Source organism: Hoplias malabaricus, chromosome 16 (assembly GCF_029633855.1).
Source record: "Hoplias malabaricus isolate fHopMal1 chromosome 16, fHopMal1.hap1, whole genome shotgun sequence".
In the NCBI taxonomy this organism is placed as follows: Eukaryota; Metazoa; Chordata; class Actinopteri; order Characiformes; family Erythrinidae; genus Hoplias; species Hoplias malabaricus.
The window spans coordinates 22,424,798-22,446,773 of NC_089815.1; the positions used below are offsets into that span (position 1 = coordinate 22,424,798).

A 21,976-nucleotide genomic window follows, 5' to 3' on the forward strand; every position below is an offset into this window, starting at 1 on the left:
AATGTGCGTACATTAACAAATGAAATGAAGTTGACCAGACAAAAACTAAAATATCTTTCATAATGTCAGCAATACATGTATGAAACCACTTTGTGTTGTTTGTTTGTTCCTTAAAAAAGTCCCCAGTGTCTAATATAGAAATGCACCAAATAATATACTCCAAAACATCAATGCAGGAGAATTTGCTCCATTTCCTACTTCATTTAAAAATGTTTATTTCTTATATAACAGGACTAATTTTAAGGCATAATTGCAACTGTAAGGATCCATGTGGTCTAAATCAGTACCTATTTACAGCTTATAACTGGGGATCAAACTGGATTCTGCTTTTCAGTGAAGGTGGGGAGGATTCCAAGTTCTGCCTCAAGGTAGACTGTTTCATCATGATATTTGTGATAAATGAGGAAACTGCAGAACCAAAAACACTTCCTACATGAAGTTCACCAAACATAATGAGGCCAGATCAAATAAGGCTGTCGACATGGATGCTAGAAAAAAAAAAAGATAAAGAAATTCTGTACAACTCAGTGATGCAAATGGCTGCATAGCCTGTTATTACTAATGACCAATCAACACCATCTTCTTCACAGCAGTATCTGTTAGTCTGTCAATGAACCCTTAGCTTGCTCTGACCCAGAGACACAGCTGTGGGCTAATCAAATGTCTACTAACAAATGGCCGGCCACTGAGCACGTTCTTTTGTGCTTAAAATGATCTATGTTTGAAATCCTTTCTCCAAAGAACACAATACGCAAGCATTTCAAAGACTGGTGTGGTTTGCATTAAGGTGTAATACTGTGTAAATATCCAAGACGTTCATCTACTTATTTCTAATTGACCAAAAAGCCAAGAACAAATACTCATTATAAACAAATATTTCTGAGAACTCCATTGTTTTCAGAATGGAGTTCAAAGGCCATGGTAGTCACCAAAAGAACATTTAATCCAGGAAAGGCAGAAGAAAATTAAGATTCACTCTTGCTTCAGATCTGTCCATCCCAGATCTGACAACTCAATTCCATGGGTCTGAAAGGATGTGTGGCTACCCAGAAAATGACTGAAAATAGTAATAAACACAATAGAGAAAAAAATAAAAATAAAAAAAAATAAAAGTTGAAAAAAATGTGGCTGGAGTTATAAGAACAATGGAAAGACAACCCAAATCCCAGAGCTCCACCTTATTAAACTTGTTCGTCATTATTTCGATCATGATAAGCAGGAACAGCAATCAAATCCCAGAACTCTAAACAAAACTAAACAGTGAAGGCATGGAAAAAACATGTATGAAGATTTATTTGAAAAAAAAAAGGAAGCAAGTCATTAGAAAAGCCTGGACGGTCTTAAAAAAACTGTGATGGACACAGTGGGTACTAAATTTTGATACTTATAAGCTTTTATATTTGTATGTTATGGCTTGTTTTAAAGCAACGAAGGATGGTCTGTAATGTTTGCATAATAGTGTGTATAATATATTTATTAAACAACAATTTAAATAACTTAATCCAACGTAATGGTCTCTGGAAAACCCATCTGAAACACTTGCAAACAGTCTCCGTTTTGCAAAACTAGTAATCTATAAGAGAGGTACAAGATTTTGACTAGCCTCAAGAACACAGATTACAATCAAATTTACTACATACTAGATTAAAGAAAAATAAATCTGCTGGCCATTAATGGAAAATGGTTTCACTAATTGCTGCACAAGTGTTGCTATAAAATCGCATTTCAGATCCATTATCTTTATTGCTTTATTACTTGGAGCAATCTGGATGAAAAGCACAGGCAAGACAGGTAGCATCTGTCTCCACCTACTGCCTTGGCACAGTTAGCATCATCTGCTAGCTTTGGCACAGGGCTGGAAAAACATCAATATGGCTCAATATAGCCAAGCATGAGCATGCCAGTCATGCTCAATGAGAACCGGCTGAGCATTCAACTTCTAATGTTACCGCTTGGCTAAAATAAGCCACATGCCACACTGCCTAAGGTCCTGTCAGCTTCAGTCCTGTGTTATGCTAATAAGGCATGATAACATTATGTTGCAAAAATAATTTGCTCATAATGAAACATGTCCAAGGGGGAGGCAGGGAAGATTTCTAAACAACTCAGCTGGACACCAAAAAAAAAATTTACTTGGTCCGACCACAATTAATTTTGAATTTTACTTTGGTGTTGACATGACAACCATGAGTCTATTATGAACAAACCATAAGGTTCCGAAATATCCTCTAAATTGCGTACCTCTGAAAACCATATTCGGAACATTACAAAATAATAATTAAAAAAACTGTATTTACATAGAAGTGAAAAAGTACTGACCCCCACAGGTGGTTACATTTGTTTTGCAGTAAGAACATAATTGGTAAAGAAAATCAGGTCTCTGAAATTTAACCAAAATAAGGAGGAAAAAAGAAAACAACAAAAACAACAGAACCTGCTTCTCTGCCATGAGCAGGGAACAAGTGGATGTTGTTTCAGGAAGTGGTAAAAGCAGGTTTGCACACCATCTGCTAAAATTCTTATTTTTAGGAAAAAAAACAAAAAACAAAAAAAAACATTGCTGTTGTAGCTTGCTTCCTGTAAATCAAGTTTTGCTAATGTTTGAAAGTGGAAGCGTATTCAGAATACATAAATAACAGCAATGACCGTCTTCTACTCTGTCCTTAACAGAGCGTCAAAAAATGTTCATCCAAGTGTCAGCATGCCATACATTTAATGTAAGGTACATTTATTAATACAGTACAAACTTTAGACAAAAAGATTACTTTATGGCAGAATACACAACCATTAATGTATCACAACTCTGCTCAGTAATTTCAGGTATTAGCTACTGCATAAACAATTATGCCAATGCAGTTTTATACACTATTAGACACACCTAACTTGTCGGTCCACTTTGCAAATGCAACTCAAAGACAGTAGCTCATTGGTTACAGCACATTGTCTTCATCTGTGGTCACAGGACGCTGCCCACAGGATGCTGGATTTTTTGGTTGATGGACTATTCTCAGGCCAGCAGTGACACTAAGGTGTTTGAATTCTCCAGCAACACTGCTGTGTCTGATCCACTTGTACTAGCACAACCAGTATAACACACACAACCACACCACTACAATGTCAGTGTCACTGCAGCACTGAGAATGCTCTACCACCAAAATCATACCTGCTCTGTGGTGGTCCTGAGTATTGAGGAACAGGGTGAAACGGGGCTAACTAAGCATTTGAGGCAACATACTGACTAGAGTCTGTAATTGCAGAAATACAAAGTACAAATTGAAGCTGATAAACTGCACATTGAGTACAGAAACAATGTGGCTTTAATATTGTTATAGTGGATATATGACAGTTGATTCTTTTAGGGTACAGGTGGCATCAAATGACTTTGGGAGTTGATAAGAGTTTAATAATACACTTCAAGATAAATTCCAAAGCCACACAATTTTTCAAAAACCTATGTGCATTTCAACTTCTAAAGTAGAGGTCATGGCTGGCCACAATAACCTGGGGCTAATTCATTTAAAAAAGGGATATGAAAATGGATAAACTGTAGTCTTGTACAGAAATATACTAAAACATATCTGAAGTATTGAAAGCACAATTAGTTTATTTGATTAATCGATGTTCAGCTAGTCACGTATCTAACTTAATAAAGTATAATAATTTTACCTGTTATTCCCACAGACCTCCAGTTATGTGCTACTAATCATAATAAATAAATCTTTTAAAAAGTGTGCTTAAAGAAGGGGGAACGAATCATTTGTAACAAGAAACTGAAGGTACTTCACGATGCTGAGTATAATAAGTCAGAAACACTCCCTACCCATAAAGCTCTTAAGCTTTAGGATAGCACATCAAACTTTTCCTTGGCCTTAGGCTGGCTGAAATATAGCTGCACTCCTGAGAGCTGGGGTCAGGAAATGAGAATAACCTCAACAGGTCATAAGGGAAGTGGGCTAAGAGTGAGTGAGACCTGAACACGTTTTAAATTTAACGTCAGTGCCTCTCCTTTTTAGGTTATCATGACCATTGCTATAGTGGCCCACCTGTGTCTCACCTCCTTAACGTCAAACAGCCTTGACAAATAACAATAGTGTGGGAAACTACACACAATGCACGTACCGCAGTTGCTCATATCCTTTTACTTAATGGAAGATAGTGGAGTGGAAATTGTAGATTTTGTTTTTATTTTCAATAAAGAAAATAATGTCTGACCCAACTGTGGTCATTTCCTGTTCTGTTTTTATTCCCTCTTAGAGGGAAAGAGGATTAATGTCCGTATATATTTGCAGAGTAACTTAATAAAACACTGTCCAGTCTGAATCCTGGGTAGCCTGAGCAAGTGTGGGTACTTAAGCAGAGGGAAATATGTATAACCTGTCTCAGTGACCTGAGTTCTGAAATGAAATGTAAACATAGACATGATGTTCTTACACCATTTTCTAAAGGAAAGCTGCTCAATATACTGTATGTCATTCATTATTGCAATGCGATCATATGGGAAAAATATATTATACTCCATTTAGTAGTTTGTAGAACCATATCCTCTCAGGTTCTAAGTGATTATAAACCTGTAACCTATAAGGTCACAAAGCAGTTTTAAAAATATCAATTTGCCCTTTAACTGGTGTGAAAATCTAGAGCTAGATGCTGAAATAAGGACATCACAGCGGAATGCATTTATAGCACCAACCATATTGCTTCCAATACTGTGGTGTATGAGAGCTATGAACATAAAAGTGGCATCACAACTTCTTAAATACGTATCTGCACTTCATAGTATGTAATAATAAAATAACATTTGAGCCTTCAGCACCACCCAAACCCTTATGTCAGTGCCATTTTTATTTTAAATAGGAATCAAAGATAAAACCATGGAATGAGCATTGCATCTGTTTTCTTACACAACACTCAACTATTTTTTGTACACATTCTGGGTCAGGAAACTTTACACATAAGAGATGACACGATAAATGTCCAGACAACAGCAGTGACAGTACGATTACGTTTAGGATCCATGGTCAAGTAAAAGTTTTATGTAAAGGCCAAAGAGTGGGCTTTCGGCTTTATACTCTCTGCCCCAAAGGTGTTTTGCAGTTGCTCCGGGTGACAACTTATGTATACATTCTGCAAACATCACATGTGGGACGCTAACTAGCTGAGTCAGGTGTCTGGCCACCTGTCTAACAATGAGCTAAGCATACACCTCCATTCATTGAGAAGAACCACTGAAACGTCTAGTTGGAATAGCTCTCCAGTTAAAGTGCTTCAGTCAGAAAAGCACAGAACAGGACGTGTTTTATCGTTACTGTACAGATTATTTTAAATTATTTGATAACCATTAAATAATGACCACATTTAGCTCCTATCTCTGCCACTGAGGGACTATGAGTCAGTCTTTCTACATGTATCTTAGTTTACATCACAACAATAAAAGTCTGAAAGATCTGTGAAACTTCCCTTTAACAAATATATGCATCGCAGGCAAATTGCAATAAAGCACAATCATTATTAAAAGCCTCTATTGTCAGTGGGAAAACTGACCAGAAATAGCAACACTACATTGCACATGTAGATGAGACGACTGAATATACCCTAACAGAAGCACAGAAGCAAACAGTCATTCATCAAACTCTTAATCATGATTAGAGGGTTAGAACGTCTGTAAATTACAGGTATGCCCTGGTTAAAACCATGCACCAATGATATTGTTTTTTTCATGGGTAGTTCTTGATGTGAATATGTGGTGCAAGGAACACCAAAAAGTCATTTACAGCGCTTCAGAGTCTGCCTTGCAAAAAAATAGCCTGCTAAAATGTCACAGTTTAATAATAATAATGAGAAATGTTCTACACCCACACCAGACCAAGTTGTGCACCAAGTCACAAAGTGGACAGTCAAATGTTTTTAATGATCACTACAGTCTTTACTGCAAATTCATTTATCCAAGAAAAAGTTTGATGGACTTTCCAGTAGTTCCAAATACTTATACATTTACTCCTGGCCAAGTACATTTTTACTGTTTCAATTAATAATGAAAATGTATTTACAAATTGTTATTTCATGTATAATATCATTGTAATAAACGTGGCAGTGTGTGTATAGATGAGTAGTAATATTAATATTTGGAGCACAAAGAGATGAAAAGAGGATAACAGAAACATAAAAACTTAGGTTCTTACGCAAGTAGATACTGAATAAATTATTAAGTTCCACTTAAGTTCTAAAAGCTACTAATATGTTAAGTGGCCTTTTTGACCTGGTGACATGGTAATTGTAAATCTTCTTATTTGTGATTTGTAATTGTAAAGATTCTTATTCAGATTAAGCCTAGTCCTGGCCTGTCAGTTCCTTCTGATGGAGAATTTCTATTCATAATGTTTCATATTCCAAGACTAGATTTAGTCATAGTCTAAAGGACTGACTCAATACAAGCTGTTTCTGGAAAGGTTCTTAAGACATACCTTTCTTGAGTATATGCTTGTTATTCCAGCCAACAACTAAAAGCAACCAGCTAAAAGAGAAAGAACCTCACCTTCATTTTCAGATGATGGACATGCCACCTGTAGAACCAAATCAAATGTTCTCTCTGGATTCTCACTGTAAAGAATCAAAATCAGACAAATAACGAGATCAGATTTTGGTACAATAAATGCCCCTGTATTCATTTATATCTTATATATAAATATAATCCAAGGTAAAGTGTATTCTAAAATGTCATGCTGTCGTTTGTATAAAGAGGGTATTTAAAGCTCTGAAGTTAGTCATGTCCTGTTTTTTAGCTTATGTTATTTTATTATTATTTTTTTTTTACTGTGTCCTGAAAGGTGCTGTGAAATTAGCTAAACTGGCTAATTTCACTCATTTCAGCAGGGACCATTCTGCTGCGTTAAACTTCCTCAAAACGGGCGGGTAGTTCACAGAGCTTGGGGACAAATCTGTCTGTTTTTTCTCTGTTTTCAATGTCCCCGTTAGCCGTCCCCAAAATATATATCTCTGGTAAAGCACATAGCTGTTTATGACTGGCTACGCTAAGCTAAGCTAATTGACTGCTCAGTTAGAGAAGGTTCTTGTAGTCCCTCTAACTGTGGCGCTAACTGAGCAAAACACGACGCTGACTTGGGCTTATCATTCAAATTATCCTTTCCACCTTAAATGGTGCAGCAGTTACTTTCTGGCGCCTCTATTGGCTTCCTGCTCGAATTTTCTATTCCACCTTAAATAGTGCATCAGGTACATTCTGGCGCCTCAGTCAGCATTCTTTTCAAATTGTCCGTTCCACCTTAAGTGTGGCAGCAGGTACTTTCTGGCACATGAATGGGTTTCCTTTTCGTATTTTCCGTTCTTTGAAATGTCCTGCTGCCCCACTTAAGGTGGAACGGAGAGAGTCTTTATAAGACGCTGGTGGATAGGAAGCCAACTTCAGCGCCATGGTAAACAGTGACTCGGAGGTAATTCATTTTGGCTTCGGCTTTAGGACTGTCAGGGGTCGGGTTGTTCACACGGAGTGAAGAGTAGTAAACCGTTATGAACGTTACCGTATCCTGCTGTCCATGGCTACTGCATCGCCGCGACCCTGCAGCGCCGGCGGGTCTTTAAAGCGACGGTGTCGGTCCTGGCGCCGGACGCTGGAGCTGTGTTTCGCAGCTACCTGAAGCACATGTTCGGTCTCTTCGAATCTCCTGTCCGATCAAACCAGGTCCCTTGTGTGCGGTGATCCTCAGTGTCCGGCAGCACCTCTGTTCTCCCGCTGTGTTCAACACAGCACCAGGAAGTGCGGCCAGCGCTGCGTGACGTCACACCGTTAGCCAAACACCTGGGCAGTGTGAAGCTCAGAGCAGAGAACCGCAGGAATTTATCTGCTGCCCTCTGGGCTAATCCTGGAGCACATGAGAAAAACTGTTATTTTAATCCACACAGAGGAAGGGGAAGTCTGTGTCTTTGTGCATCTCTTGACATATCAGACATGCCAAGATTGAGCCTACACAGATTTGCAAAAGCTAGGCCAAAATAAATATTTGTTGGCTTTGTTATCTTAGAGGAAACATTCTCTGTAGCAAACTATTTATGAACATGTTTTTATTTTTTCTACAAATGTTATTTTTGTATTTGCAATGTAATTGTGTTAGTCATGACATTAACATGAGTTTGGAAGCCCTTTCTGTAATGAAGAACTCATGAGACCTGTAGGACTGGTTCAGCAGATCCAGAATTGTTGTAGGAACTGTCAGGTGAAGACAGCTCTACAGCGTAATAAATTCTCTGACTCTTCAAGGCTATAAAAATACATCAAGACTACCTGCAGGTTTGACTGTGTGAAATGTTATTAAGAGAAGGTAGTTAAAGAGCTCCTCCAGTGGAAATCAAGTTTTAAACCTTGTTAAAATGTGCCGTGTGGTTTATATCAGAAGACATATCATGTGTGGCATAAATAGTCAGTACCATGGAACTGCAGCATTTCAAAGACAGCCACAAACATCATAAACCAAAAGAATGAATCTGGTCAACCTGCTGGGCTTTCAACAGAGGGGTAAGTGGAGAGGTGGGAGTTATTTCATATTCATAGATTCGTAGACGTGTATACAGAATGAAGATAAACGTTAAGAGATTAGGGGTTTATATCTTGGAATAACTTCTGAATAATAAGTCATTCTGACAAGCAGATGATTTGTGAGATTTATAACTGATGACTGAATGGGGATTTAAGAGAAAAGGTAAGGTGCATGGGGAGAAAAGCTCGTAGCTGGCCATCTTGCAAAAACAGAATGAATGTAGGTTGGATGAGGAGGTGAAGTTATGGTAACTCAAATCAAATGTCCTCATGGCTCACATTTTGGGAAGACATTCCCTGCACTAATGAGCATTACTGCTGTTACACTGCAGAAAAAGTGAAATCTACAACAGGCAGCTTGAGTCAACCTTATTATACAGACAGTTTGTTGTGGTCTTAAGAAGGAAATAACACCTTTTACACACCTCCCACTGCTTTTTTAAAAATGACTAAGTGTCACTGAAGAAACTCACTCATTGTCTTGCTCCAAAATGCTTTTATGACTAGCTGTAAACAACAAACCTTTTGACCCATATGAAACACCCTAGCTGTCTGGAAATATATGAACTTTCAAATTGTGTCATGAATTTGCATTGGTGTTGCTTTTTTAATAACATTAATATTGTGATATGAAACAGATATTTTTCCTGGTCATATTCAAGACCTCCATCTCCAGTGTAAACACCACATATAAATGTCAACCATGTTTAAAAAATAAAAACAGAAAAATATTGAATGTCACTTGAGAGCGTCTTTTCATATTTTCTGAACAATAACCTGCACGTTTCCTGTACAGAAAATACTAAAGCTGGGGTAGTTTAAATAAAGTTTAATTTCTAAGAATTATAAAGAACATACTGAACCGAAATCGAGAACGCACTAAAAATAGCCCGAACGGAGTCGGCTGAAACTTCGCTGAGCTCCGCTCACATCTCCATTCCCTATTGGCTCAGGTTCGCTTCCTCCATTTTGGCACTGTCACAACAGTATGGTGGAAGTTGGCTGAGGGCGAAATGTTTCTCCTCGGTGGAGTTTGCAGGAGCAGCTGGACGCTGAGTGGTGGACTAAATCTCGGTAGAGCTCCGGGTTTAATGTCAGTTCAGAGTGAGAGTTACACTCTCGGGGCGGGGAAACTTGTTCCGAGCTGCGCACACAATCCTCAGGAGAATGAGCCGAAGTCGGAAGAGCTGAGTGTGGGAAAGAAATCCGGGACCTTTTCGCCGCTGCAAGAGACCGGTCTCTCCGACCAGGAGAAGATTATTCACAGTCTTCACCAGCAGGCCTGTCAGGTAAAGGTGGAAGGAACCGGCTTGAGTGTTTACACGGAAACTCCACTCTGTACCTCACGGAAAAAATGTGTCTGTTTCTTCCGAGGTGATATATTTAGACAGTTGTAGTAGTCTCTGAAGTCCAGCAGGTCACATTTACTGTTTAATATATCAGTCTAGTTCATATATTTCCCCAACAGGCTCCTTAATTAAAGTGTGTGTGATATATCAGATAGAAGTGAACATAAATAAAAGCTAATAACATTTATTGAGATACAGACGTGTCCTAGAGAAGCAATAAAACATTTTAAGTCGGTACCACCTTTAGAAAGCAGTATATGCTAATTAACTAGCTATGCCAGTTGTATACGGGAGGTTCCATGGCTGCTTATTAAAGATTCACTAGGCAGGTTCTCTGGAGAACCCGTGTGTTGTTGTAGTTCACTTACCTTGCCAGCAGAGGACACACATCCTGAATAACTAGTGCATTAATTAAGGTGACTCAGTGCCCAAGCAGGCAAGCCACAAAACAAAAAAACAACTTTAGACACTTTTTAAAGATGTTATAGTTGATGTGTACTAGTTAGATAACTAAATAAAACTGCTTAGTGCACCTTTAAAACAACGTCCATGGGACTGTCGTTCAAAAACAGATGAAGCAGGTTAACTTTGTGGAGATGTCACAGAAAATGAAAAATTGACTGACACTTTATCTATCTATTATAATGACTATTGCCTTTAGTTTAAGAGTCTTTATTGTAACTGAAGCTATATACAAGTACACAGTTTATAGTTTACAAACATATAAGATATCAGTATGCATCTGACCACTTAAGCTGAGGACTATAAGCCAGTTTCCCCAACCCAGATTAAGCTTAAACCTAGACTAGGTACATCACCATTGGCATTTTAGTATAGTCCTTAAAGAAGGCTTAATCTATGTCCAGGAAAGCAATGCTATATGTCCAATAGTGAGCCTTTCAGGATTCATCCAATGTCCTTGCAGCTGTCAGCAGGGATAGGTTTTGATGGTGCAGTCAAAGTTGATGGCAGAAAGGGAGTTCCAGAAGACCTGTAACCTCAGTGAGTGCACACACAGAACCAGAGGATGCACAGGAAGTGTCAGCTTCACTATGGAGCCCCGAGATGGCATGGGAAATGGCATGTCACCACACTGCCGCGGGCTCTCCTGCCGTTGGAGCCTGTCATGGCTGAAACTGGCGTGCTTGCCTTTTTAAACCCAGTCGGAGGTGACGTCCACAAACTTTCTACCGTTTTCCATTTTTCCATTTCCCAGTTCAGTTCAGTTCATGGACGCTTAAAGGCAGAAAGGAAAATGGCCGTCTACACGGGAGTAGGCAAGTATCTTCTTAGCCTGCAGTAAATATGATAGTCTTCTGTGATTCTGACGAAACATCGTAGCAACTTGTAGGAGGCTGCTCTTCTCCAGACTATTCATGTCTAAAGCCATGCATCCAATAGCATGTGTACAGTACACTGTATTTATTTTCAGGCTGGAAAAAAAACATATGTCGACCCATTATCTGGATACAAGGTTTTCACAGAGCTTGCACACAAGGAAAGGGGAAGATGCTGTGGAAGCGCATGTAGACATGTAAGTTCTGTTTCATCTCAAAGAAATTTCAAACAATCTTGTGATCAGACCATATTCTCTTAATATTATATGGTGATACTGTTAATAAAACATGTTGTTGTTAGGCTATTTTCAATTTTACCTTCACAGCTACCATGCAACAAGAGATTGAATACGACCATGTTGTTATGACATTAGATGTCTTTAAAGGGTATCGGATTAACTTAATTTGTAGTTGTTGTTTTTTTTTACAGTGTCCATATGGCCAAATTAATGTGGAGGATTCTTCTAAGAAGAAGACCTTTAACTCTGCCTTTTATGTGTAGCAGTGCAGCCATAACTGCTTCCCATGCAAGACTTCTTGTGTGTGCTTATACTGATTTTGGATTGAATGTGCATTCTCCTTATTCTCCATTTGAAATGATGAAATCCTGCACACCAGATGTGCAACCCACACTTCTTGAACTTGTACGATGAATCACATCTCTCCGCTGTGATTTGTGTCACCGGGGATTGGCCTTCTCCTCAATTCTATGAAATCAGTAAGCGTGAATTTGATTGCGATATTAAATATTCACATTATCCAACGTTAGTTCTGACAGCTCTCAATCAATGGACAGCGCAACATGAAATGACCAAAGGGCAAAACAGGTCAAAGAACATTCAAAGGACCGTTTCGTAAAATTATTTGCACATCTGATCTGTTTTTTAGCAGCCAAGACGCGCATTGGTAATGAACGTCTACCTCTGAAGAGATCATTTCATTTATTTATTAACATCTATCTAATGTTTATGACCTTGCGATTCATTTGATATGTTCATCTTGTTATTGTACGTGTGCTGATGTTTCTTTTCAAGCCTACAAGCTGAGTACCCTGTTCTATTCATTTTCAACCGGTCACTGTATTTTACCGTGGAAGTAAAAATCTTCATATTTAAATGTCTTTTTCTTACAAACTTTAGTCATTCATTGCAGTTTTTACTGAGAGCCAGATGGTCAAATCACAAAGGAATATTGGATTATGATAGATACTTGGTATTAAACATATGCAGTGTTATCAGAGTTTTCAAAGTGCTGTATCTGCACGACATTAATCAGTGTTCCTGCAGTCTGTGGTCCTTCTCTTACGTGAGCTGATGGATTCATACTGTTAACAAACATGCCACATGCATCAACATATTAATTTCCATCTGTGTACACAGCATTGACTCCTGGCATTCATGTACTTCTCCATATCTCCCTGAGGCTTATAACTTGGGCTGAAACCAAGTGTAGTCACTGTCATTTTCATCTAAGCAAGATGCTGTTCCACCACATACAGATGTGTATTTACATATTCTGTTGGAAAAATGATAATGGTTATATGGTGTAATGGTGTAATACAGCACAACAAAAATGTGTTTTAAAAATGTCACAGTGTATCCAGTGTGTATTGTGCACTTCCAGTGATCTTGAATGACGTCTGGCATCATGCAAACATTTTTCATATTTCTGGGATTTTAAAATGCATTGAATTTATGTAATCTAAATTCCCTTATGTTTCGTTTATTAATGTGTACAGGAATTGCTTTTATAATATGCAAAATCTTTTGTTATTAACATATAGTCACCTGTAATTACAAACTGTTGTGAATTCATTTGCTTAGAAGGAGTCCTTCAAATCTACAAAGGGCACTGGGTCCTCTTCCAACAGAGGTCACCATGTTGCACTGCCATGTTTCTACAGTCGCCCAGAGCAAACAAAGCAAACACTGGCTCTAGAGATTGGCTTTCCCTTTTTTTATGTAGAAGGGTCAGCAAAGTGAGGGAGGGGTATTCAGTTGGTTTTGACCACCGCTAAGTGCCACTGAATTCCACACGGAGCATCTTTAACTTATAATAATTTAGCTTAACTGTAAATAAGCAATTTCAGGATATGTCAATATGAACAATTAATGTTTTGACAATCAATATATTTATAATTTTTCGTTGAGGTAATGCTTCAGTTTTTCTCATTTAATAATACCAGAGGAGAATGGGCCTCCATGAAAATGTGATACTGTAGTGGATTATAAACAGTGCATGGTTTTTGTATAGTTATAAATTCATTCATTCATTCATTGTCTGAAACTGCTTATCAAATTCAGGGTCGCGGTGGGTCTGGAGCCTACCCAGAATCACTGGGCACAAAGCGGGAACACACCCTGGAGGGGGCGCCAATCCTTCAAAGGGTAACACACACACTCACACCTACGGACACTTGAGTCGCCAATCCACCTACCAACATGTGTTTTTGGACCGTGGGAGGAAACCCAGGCGGACACGGGGAGAACACACTAAACTCCTCACAGACAGTCACCCGGAGCAGGACTCGAATCCACAACCTCTAGGTCCCTGGAGCTGTGTGACTGCGACACTACCTGCTGCGCCTCTGTGCCGCCCGTAGTTATAAATTAATACCAATACAAATTAAACTTGGCCATAATATGGCTGCATACATCTTCAGATATTAGTGTAATCTATTGCAATCTGACATTCCAAAATCAATCCAATAGAATCCCCACTACAGACCACAGGCATTTTTACACCCATATAGCTTTTCCTAGTGATTTTGCTGCATGTTGGCAGCATGATGTGTTGTTAAGCTTTTTTGCTTTTGGCCTGTCTCTGTATGTCAGTCATCCTCAGCTATGTAAACGCAAGTAGCACTCTGCCCTTGGGCACCAACACCCCCTCCCCCCAACCTGTCACCCAGCTCGCGTGGGGCAGTAGGGCAGGGCCATGTTCAACAACCAGAGCAAACAGCGTCTGAACGTGGGAATGTGTCTTTAGCATAGCCCTGTCTCAGCCTCCCCCTACGGCTCACTGGGCCACGGTGCTGGGTGGTGGGTGGCTCCCAAGGCAAGCTCTCGGTGATCGGGAGCAAAGGCCTGGGAGCGGCGGCAAGGAGATTCATGATCTCAGCTGAGCCAGGGCGGACAGGTTGGCGAGGGCTTGGTGCCGTCGTCACTCCGCATGAGAAGCAAATTTATTTGGGGCGAGTTCCAAGGCGAGGCAGCGGAGCGTGCGGCAACCACGTTTCCCGTGGAACGGCGAAGGTGTCACGCTCATCAAGTACCTGGGCCTGCCTGCCACGGGTCTGCTCATTTCGCCTAGGGACTTGTCTGTCACATTAAAGTAGATGCGTTGCCATTCAGGACCCTCCCCAGTCCCACTGCCTGACCATGAAATAGGCCAACTTTCATGTCTGCCTCACTCTTCGGCATTGCAAGACTTCAGAGATTGCCTGGTCTTGTCGCTCTCTCTCTTCACTCCGCTCCCGAGCAGTTGGCGAATGAGACGCAAACGGCACACAGCTCCCGGTCCCTCTGCAGACAGATTTCAGGAGAGGGCTTGCTGGAGCAAAAGGACTCACCAGACAAGCATTCGCTAGTCTTGTCATGTGCTGGGACCTAGTGTTGAATTCGTAACTACTGAACAAGCAAACATGAACTTGAGCACTTGGCAGAGAGACAGATGAATTTGAAACCTAATGGGAATGGTTTGGAAATGGAAGAAACTGCATGAATAACAGATGCACGAGAAAACCATGAGGGCCTTCAGCATCCAATTGTTTGTCTCAGTCTACATTCTTATCATGTGAACCGTATATTTTTCGCTTTTTAAATTTTGCACTAGAAATATAAGGCTAAGGTTGCTAACACTCGTTTGAAGCTTAAACCATTTTTGCAAGGTGTCAGCGTGGATAGTATGCCACTGAGATTTAGAAACAACAATGAGTTAGTGTTTAATCTAGAATGACCAAAATATTTATGAATTGCTGTTAGCTTAGACAATAAAACACCACTTGAATCAAGCAGAAAGCCATATTTCCACCGAGTTGTTTTGTTTTTCTTCTCATTTCTGTTCGTATCTTGATATCCGTGGTCCTAACTGAAGTCGTAGCTGTAACAGTCATGATTGGCCACTGGTATGAAGTATGTCAACTCAGAAACTTATCTATATTTCCTTGAACAAGGCAATAACAACCAAAGACAATGATGGGTGAAAAGTAGATAGTAATGAACAGATATTTCACTGCAGTGCACACAGGAGCATCACAGTTGAACCTCCAAGTCCAAAGAATAATTTTTCATTGGTTGGATTAGAATATGATACAACAACATGCATGGAGACACCCTATCGTGCATAGTGCATGCCAGAGGTGTGTGGAATATTTTCCTGGCACATAGTCGTGTCTGCGATATCCACAGTGTTGTTGAACAAGTTCATCCCTTCCTGGCTGCAGTTTGTCAACACTTCCAGCATGATAATGCGCCATGTCTTAAGGCATGTGTCCTCAGTGAATGGTTCCAGAGCTTTTCAATATGTAAGATCTCAAGCAGTTTTGGAATAAGTTGGATTGTGCAAACACTTCCGCATGGTAAGGCACTACAGTACAGTGTTCAGCATCTTGTAAAATCCATTTCCAGATGAATTAATCCTGAATGTCAAAGAAGGTGCAGCAAATTGGTAGATAGATGTGTATTATTTAAAGACAGCGTCCAACCAAAATGGGCAATGTAGCCATCACTTTCCTGTAAATTTGCCTATTTGAATCCTACATCTGTGCCACAGAAGCCTCTACAGTGAGATTTTCCCAGTTTGGCTCAGTTTCAAATGATTTATATTGAATGTGGGAGGAACTTGGAGAGCTACAACTGCTTTGGCCTGTTATAGGCAATGCTTTTTCATTAGCTAGTAAATGCAGATTAACTGCTTGGATGGTGAATATTTTAAAATTCATTTAAATATATCATTTCTTCAAATGAGGGAAAGGTTTGTGTTTCATCTCTGGCTGAAAGGACAAAATCTTGTCTTTGGTGTCCATGTTGTTTTCTTCATAAATGAGTTTGATGAATGTGCTAATGCTAATGCTATTGCTAGCTTGGTTGTAGAGTCTTGCCTATTGAACAAGGGCTAGGCTAGCAGTTAATACTGGCTGATGGTGCAGAAAAATTAGATCAAAACCTACAAAGCATATATACATTTTGTAATATTTGTGAATCTGATGAAAAGAGAATACTTACAAACTCTGATTTTAGGCCAAAATCTCCCATCAACAACCCAACCTAGCTTGTATGATAAAGGTATATTAGCTGCAACAGATAAACATAAATCCAAGCATGTCTTGACTGATGGCTTAAATGAAGAGTAATATGAATTCAAATCAATGTGAATCAGGTAAAGCAAAATTTTAGCTTAGCTTTTTCCAGGTTTTCATGATGTCCTTCACCATCTAGTGTCTGGTGCAGCCCTCATAACTCAAGAGTGCTTTATTCACAGGTCATTATTAACCTTGCATCACCAGCAAATGTCACCTATGTTCTGGCTATAATCATCTGCCTTGTGCTCTGCATTGAAACTCACCCAAGCCGTGGTAAGGGAGGTGGTGTCTGTGTCAGAAGAGCTCTGGAGTCTGAGCTGACCTTCAGCTAGAGCATATGCTACAGCGGAGTACCGCACACGGCCACTGGTCAGTTTGCACAGGAATCGCCATCCAGTTTGGACGCAGGTCTGCGGAGAGACATCATCTTTAGCTGACGAGGGCCAAGAGCATAGACTTGCAGCCATCCAGCTACAGACGGCCGCTCCCTCCCGCCACCCACACGTCCAGGCCAGGCTGCAGATGACACGCAGTTGGCCGAGAGGAGCGGATGTCAACTGGGTGATGGCTGAAAAAATTCGTTTCAGCATCTGGGCTGTCCCTCTGAGTAAGAGAGTGTGGTTATATGTGTGTGTGTGTGTGTGTGTGTGAGCTCAGTTAACAGCATTGTTCAAGCCTGTGTGTGTGTGCTGGATCAAGCAGCAGCTGAGCAGCCCCCATATCACCGTCTGGTCATGCAACAGAGACAATGTCACTCAGCCCTGGGGCTGCAGCCGCTCCAAAGTGGTCAGATGGACAACTGGTTTCCCTGTGGTTGTGCCAGCACTGCCGGACAAAGCTCGCCACATCTGACTGTCAGTCACATGGCCAGATTCCTCTGGGCAGGGCTGCAAATAGCCGCACAAAACAGTAGGGCATCTCCCCAAGACCCCTCCAAAGTTATCCAGCCAGAATATCTCAGCACATCGCCCCAGATGTGCCATTGTTATTCTGGGCCAGATGCTGTCTACATTACAACCGCAGTTCAGCACAAAGAATTGTAATTTTACAGAGTTTTGACCTGAAACCAGATGAAGAGAATCACCAGAGAGGAGTTAGAGATTACGTACACACCACTGTGGACACCAGTTCACCCAAACCTTAGCAGTTTATTCCCCTTAGCTGAGGTAACAGCTTCTACTCATCTTTGAAGATCTTAGCTGTTGGAACAGTTAAAAGGGAGAAGATATAACCCTTTTCCACAAGTCAACCCAGTTATTTTTGACATGCTTTAGTCAAAACACTACAAGGATCCAAAGTGAACAGAAGCTTTGGTTTTAGACATTTTTATTTGGTTCTTTTTAAAACCTTGTATTTGCACTTTCACATAAACGCAGTTCCAGCACTGTGATTGGAGATACTCAGATAAGGAGATGCACTTGATGTAAGATGCCGCACAAAAAAAGAAAAGTTTATTTATCCCATGTTTCGTGACTTAGACCACAGAAAACTGACCGGGACTTGTTTCAAAGTCTGTGAAAAAAGACCTGGAGGAAACCCAAGCAGACAAGGTGAGAACACCAATGAACCCAGGACCCACAGACTCTGGAACCATGTGGCAGAGACACAACGTTATGGTCTTTATTACAGATATATATGTTTCCGCACTTCCAAATTTCTGTCTTAGAAGTCGCGGTGTTGTAATACCAAACACATTCAGTGATATTAAGGTGTGGGGTCTCGGGTCTTGTGTGGTCCATTCATTCTGAGAGCGCCAGCAGGTTATTTTCTGGTTTTGATTTTCAACATTTTATTTCCTCAGTAACAGTTCATCTCAGAGATGAACATTTAAAGTGCTGGTTTTCTGGAGGTGTCAGGTTGGGTGGTCTGCTAGGTTTCTGAATTTTGCAAAATATGTTTATTCAGACGTAAACTGACCTGTTGCTCTAAGGCTATTAGGTAGATTAGATTAGGTTAGATTAGATTAGATTAGAAGATAGATTATCTTCTAGATAATAGAAGATTAGCTAGATTATCTTTGAAAAATAAGAACTGTTGTCAGAGTTTATTTTTCCCTCTTTCTCTCTAAATGGTGTTCACCATTGCCAATAATACCTATAATACAAGACCCTGAACATTCAGGCCACCATAAAAAACTAAATAAAATAAAAGTCACATGATACTGGGGAGAGACGTATTTTATAATAACTAGCTAAAGCCTGACCAGGGGTTCTCAAACTAGGGGTCAGAACCTCCAGTGGGGTTGTTGGGGTAGAACAGACCACCTCTACTTTTCATTCATTCATTCATTCATTATCTGTAACCGCTTATCCAGTTCAGGGTTGCGGTGGGTCCAGAGCCTACCTGGAATCATTGGGCGCAAGGCGGGAATACACCCTGGAGGGGAAGCCAGTCCTTCACAGGGCAACACACACACATTCACTCACACCTATGGACACTTTTGAGTCGCCAATCCACACTACCAACGTGTGTTTTTGGACTGTGGGAGGAAACCGGAGCACCCGGAGGAAACCCACGCGGACACAGAGAGAACACACCAAAAGGTCCCTGGAGCTGTGTGACTGCGACGCTACCTGCTGCACCACTGTGCCGCCGTCTCTGCTTTTGTTTTTGTCATTTTTTATTTTACTTATTACTTATCTTGTAAATCAGTGCACACACAATACACCCGCACTGACAAACTTACATCATTCATTCATTTATTCATTATCTATAACTGCTTCATCCTGGTCAGGGTTGGTTGTCTGGGCACAAGTGCATTTATCAACACATGTTAATAATCTGAAATGAAAAATCTCTGATCACTTTCATAAAATAATTTTACTTACGTTACAAAAATGTTTAAGAATATAAAAGAATCTACAAAAGGTAAAATATAGATATTACACACTTTAACGTTGCCCAGAATGCTTTATTCAAGTGCCATTTGAGATTAAATCAGATACAGCGTTGAAGGCATTGTGGTGTGTGGTGGTAGAACACTGAAAATGTTCATTTGGGTTTATTTGTCCAATATGTTTAGGAACCCTCGGCCATAGGGGCATCAAATGTCTCTGGATTGGCTGTACATTTTAAAGTGTGTTCTAAAGAATACAGACAGCTACAGTGGAAAGCAATCAATAAACTATTGGTATTTGGCTGTAATTGCTCACTGCTGCTAGTGTGAGGAGTCATGATGCTAAAACTCGTGTCAGGAAACTGAAACATGAGAAGTTCTTGTACATTTGGATGCTGGCGTCTGCGAGTGTGCAGGAGCAACTCTGTTCAAGAAGTTCTCTCTCACTTGGCCTTGATCCACGATGCATGTGCTCGCGTTTTCCCTCCACTCTGAAGTTTACTGGCATTTTTCGTAAAGACTTGTAATTCTTTGTGTCAAATACAGTGTGTTATTAAAATTCTTAAAACAAGGCAATGTGGGTTGAGGCAAAAACTCTAGAAACGGTGTAGAGTTGAGTGCTCAGAGTCTGTCCAACAGAATCACTGTTGTGACCTGGTGATATGCCATAAAGGGCACTCTTAAAATGATAAATCGGTAAATGGTAAAATATGCCAAATTAGGTACAAGAATAGAACACTTTTGTGGTCCGTACTGAAGAGAAATCAAAGTGCTTTCCAGACGTGGAGTGATGCTGGTATTGTCAAACAGCTCCAAGGTCTAAGGTAAGAATTGATTCTCAAGTTGGGTCACTGTCTTTGAGGGGTTTTGGTGTGTTCGCCCTGTGTCTGCATGGGTTTCCTCCAGGTGCTCCTGTTTCCTCTCACAGTCAGAGAACACATGTTGGTAGATAGATTGGCATGTGTCACTTAATGAGTGAGTGTGTGACACAAAGTGATGGACTGGCCTTTTTTCCAGGATTATGTTTGCTTTGATTCTGGGTAGAAACTGGACCCTCCTCAACCCAAAACATATTATTTATTCTAAAATCCATAGAATCTGGAAATAAAACTGTAAAATAACAAACAAAAAGTTTTAAAACCATTGTTTCCATTGTGTCAGCCAAGGACCTGCCCAATCACACTTAATTTTAAGCTTTGATTTATTTTGTTTCATAATTGTTTTATGTTCAATAAGTGCGCTCCCATTCCCTGGTGGAGTGGTTTCACTAAGTCCTCTCAAATACTTTATGTATCTGAAGACGTTCTACAGAAATAGTGCTCTAATCTGTTAAACTGAGCATTAAACAAACACAAAATACTGTAATTTGTACGTTTTTGGCATCTACATTTAGGTTTACAGTTGAGGTTAGGGTTAAGTTGGGATTTAGAGTTAGGTTAAGGGTTAAGTATAGATTTAGAGTTTGGCTTTAATGTAAAGTGATAGGGTTGGGGTGTGGTTGAATCAGGTTGGTTAGGGGTTGGGGTTAGGGAAAGGGCATGTTTTAAGGCACAATTTATGGGTTGCAAGAATTTCATTTTAACATCCACATCCAGATGAAACTGATGTATCATCATATAATAGACAGAGACTATATTTAATACACATTTCATGAGTGCTGTACACATAATATGAATTCTGGAAATGGTCTTTTAGTAAATTCATAATGAACAAATTCACCTTAAGACCAGCCTGAAATGAGACATGAGAAAATGAAAGAAGTCACATAAGAACATAAGCTCACCATGTTCAATGCTAAGTGTCAGCAAGAAGGTGTGAAGCTTTCTGTGGACTGATAGATCTTCATCCAGTAGCTTCAGGATAAGCTGAAGTAGTTTTTTGTGATCCAGAGCTTCTCATCCAACATCAGGGCCTGACCTCACTAATGTTTATGGAGCTCAGTGCCTTCAGATCCTCACAGACATGTTCCAACTTTAGCCTATATGCTTCACATAAGAACAGAAGCTCTTAATGCAGCAAAGGGAAGAACAAATAATAATGCACACTTTAAAAAAACAATGGTTCTACAAGGGTTCTGGTTTCTTCCATATAGAACCCTGAACACCTGAAGAACCTTTTGATTAAAGCGTCCTTAAGACTGATGGAGAATGTGAAATATGTGGTTTTATATAGCACCTGTTAGAAAAGTGTTCTCTATGGCACCCAAAAACGTTCTTCTAATGTAACAATGGAGGCACCCTTTTTGTTGCCGTACCCTTTAATCATGCAAAAAAAAACCACTGTAAAAACCATCATTTTGAAGAGAGTAGCTTTAATTTAAGAAGAGATGTTGTATCAGAAGGTGTTTACAAATGTTAGGCTTAATAAACCTTTAAGAGATGTTTGAAGATGTGCTAAAAATGCCAACATTTAAGTGATTCTATGTGATTTATTGCCTTTCCCATCGCTAAGGAAGTTGATTAGGTTTTGGGTCTGTATTGTGGAGGATCCAATCTGATGATTCAAGGATCAGTCAGCTTTGACTTTACCACAGGGAGAGAGAGAGAGAGAGAAGAAAATGTTGGGTAGGCAGCAGTTGGACTGTGGGGGACTCCAGCTAGTCAT

The 21,976-nt window shown here is 40.0% G+C and overlaps 1 protein-coding gene and 1 long non-coding RNA gene across 3 annotated transcripts in view; both read right to left on the bottom strand.

The window, feature by feature from the left end:
- The window catches only part of dennd1b (DENN/MADD domain containing 1B), a 97,191-nt gene extending 89,423 nt beyond the window's left edge, over positions 1-7,768 (bottom strand). For both annotated transcript variants that reach the window (XM_066647387.1, XM_066647386.1), the window contains exons 1-2: positions 7,536-7,768; positions 6,533-6,597 (exon numbers count right to left, since the gene is read on the bottom strand). In XM_066647387.1, coding sequence (XP_066503484.1) covers positions 6,533-6,597; positions 7,536-7,552 — 82 coding nt within the window. In that variant the 5' untranslated portion in view covers positions 7,553-7,768. The remainder of the gene's footprint in view (positions 1-6,532; positions 6,598-7,535) is intronic.
- A 4,841-nt stretch (positions 7,769-12,609) lies between these two features.
- LOC136671937 (uncharacterized) lies at positions 12,610-21,326 on the bottom strand. The gene is made up of 4 exons (XR_010795757.1): positions 21,156-21,326; positions 16,800-16,946; positions 16,460-16,528; positions 12,610-12,749 (listed from the first exon to the last, which is right to left on the bottom strand). It is a non-coding gene; the product is annotated as an uncharacterized lncRNA (long non-coding RNA).
- Positions 21,327-21,976: the final 650 nt, after the last annotated feature.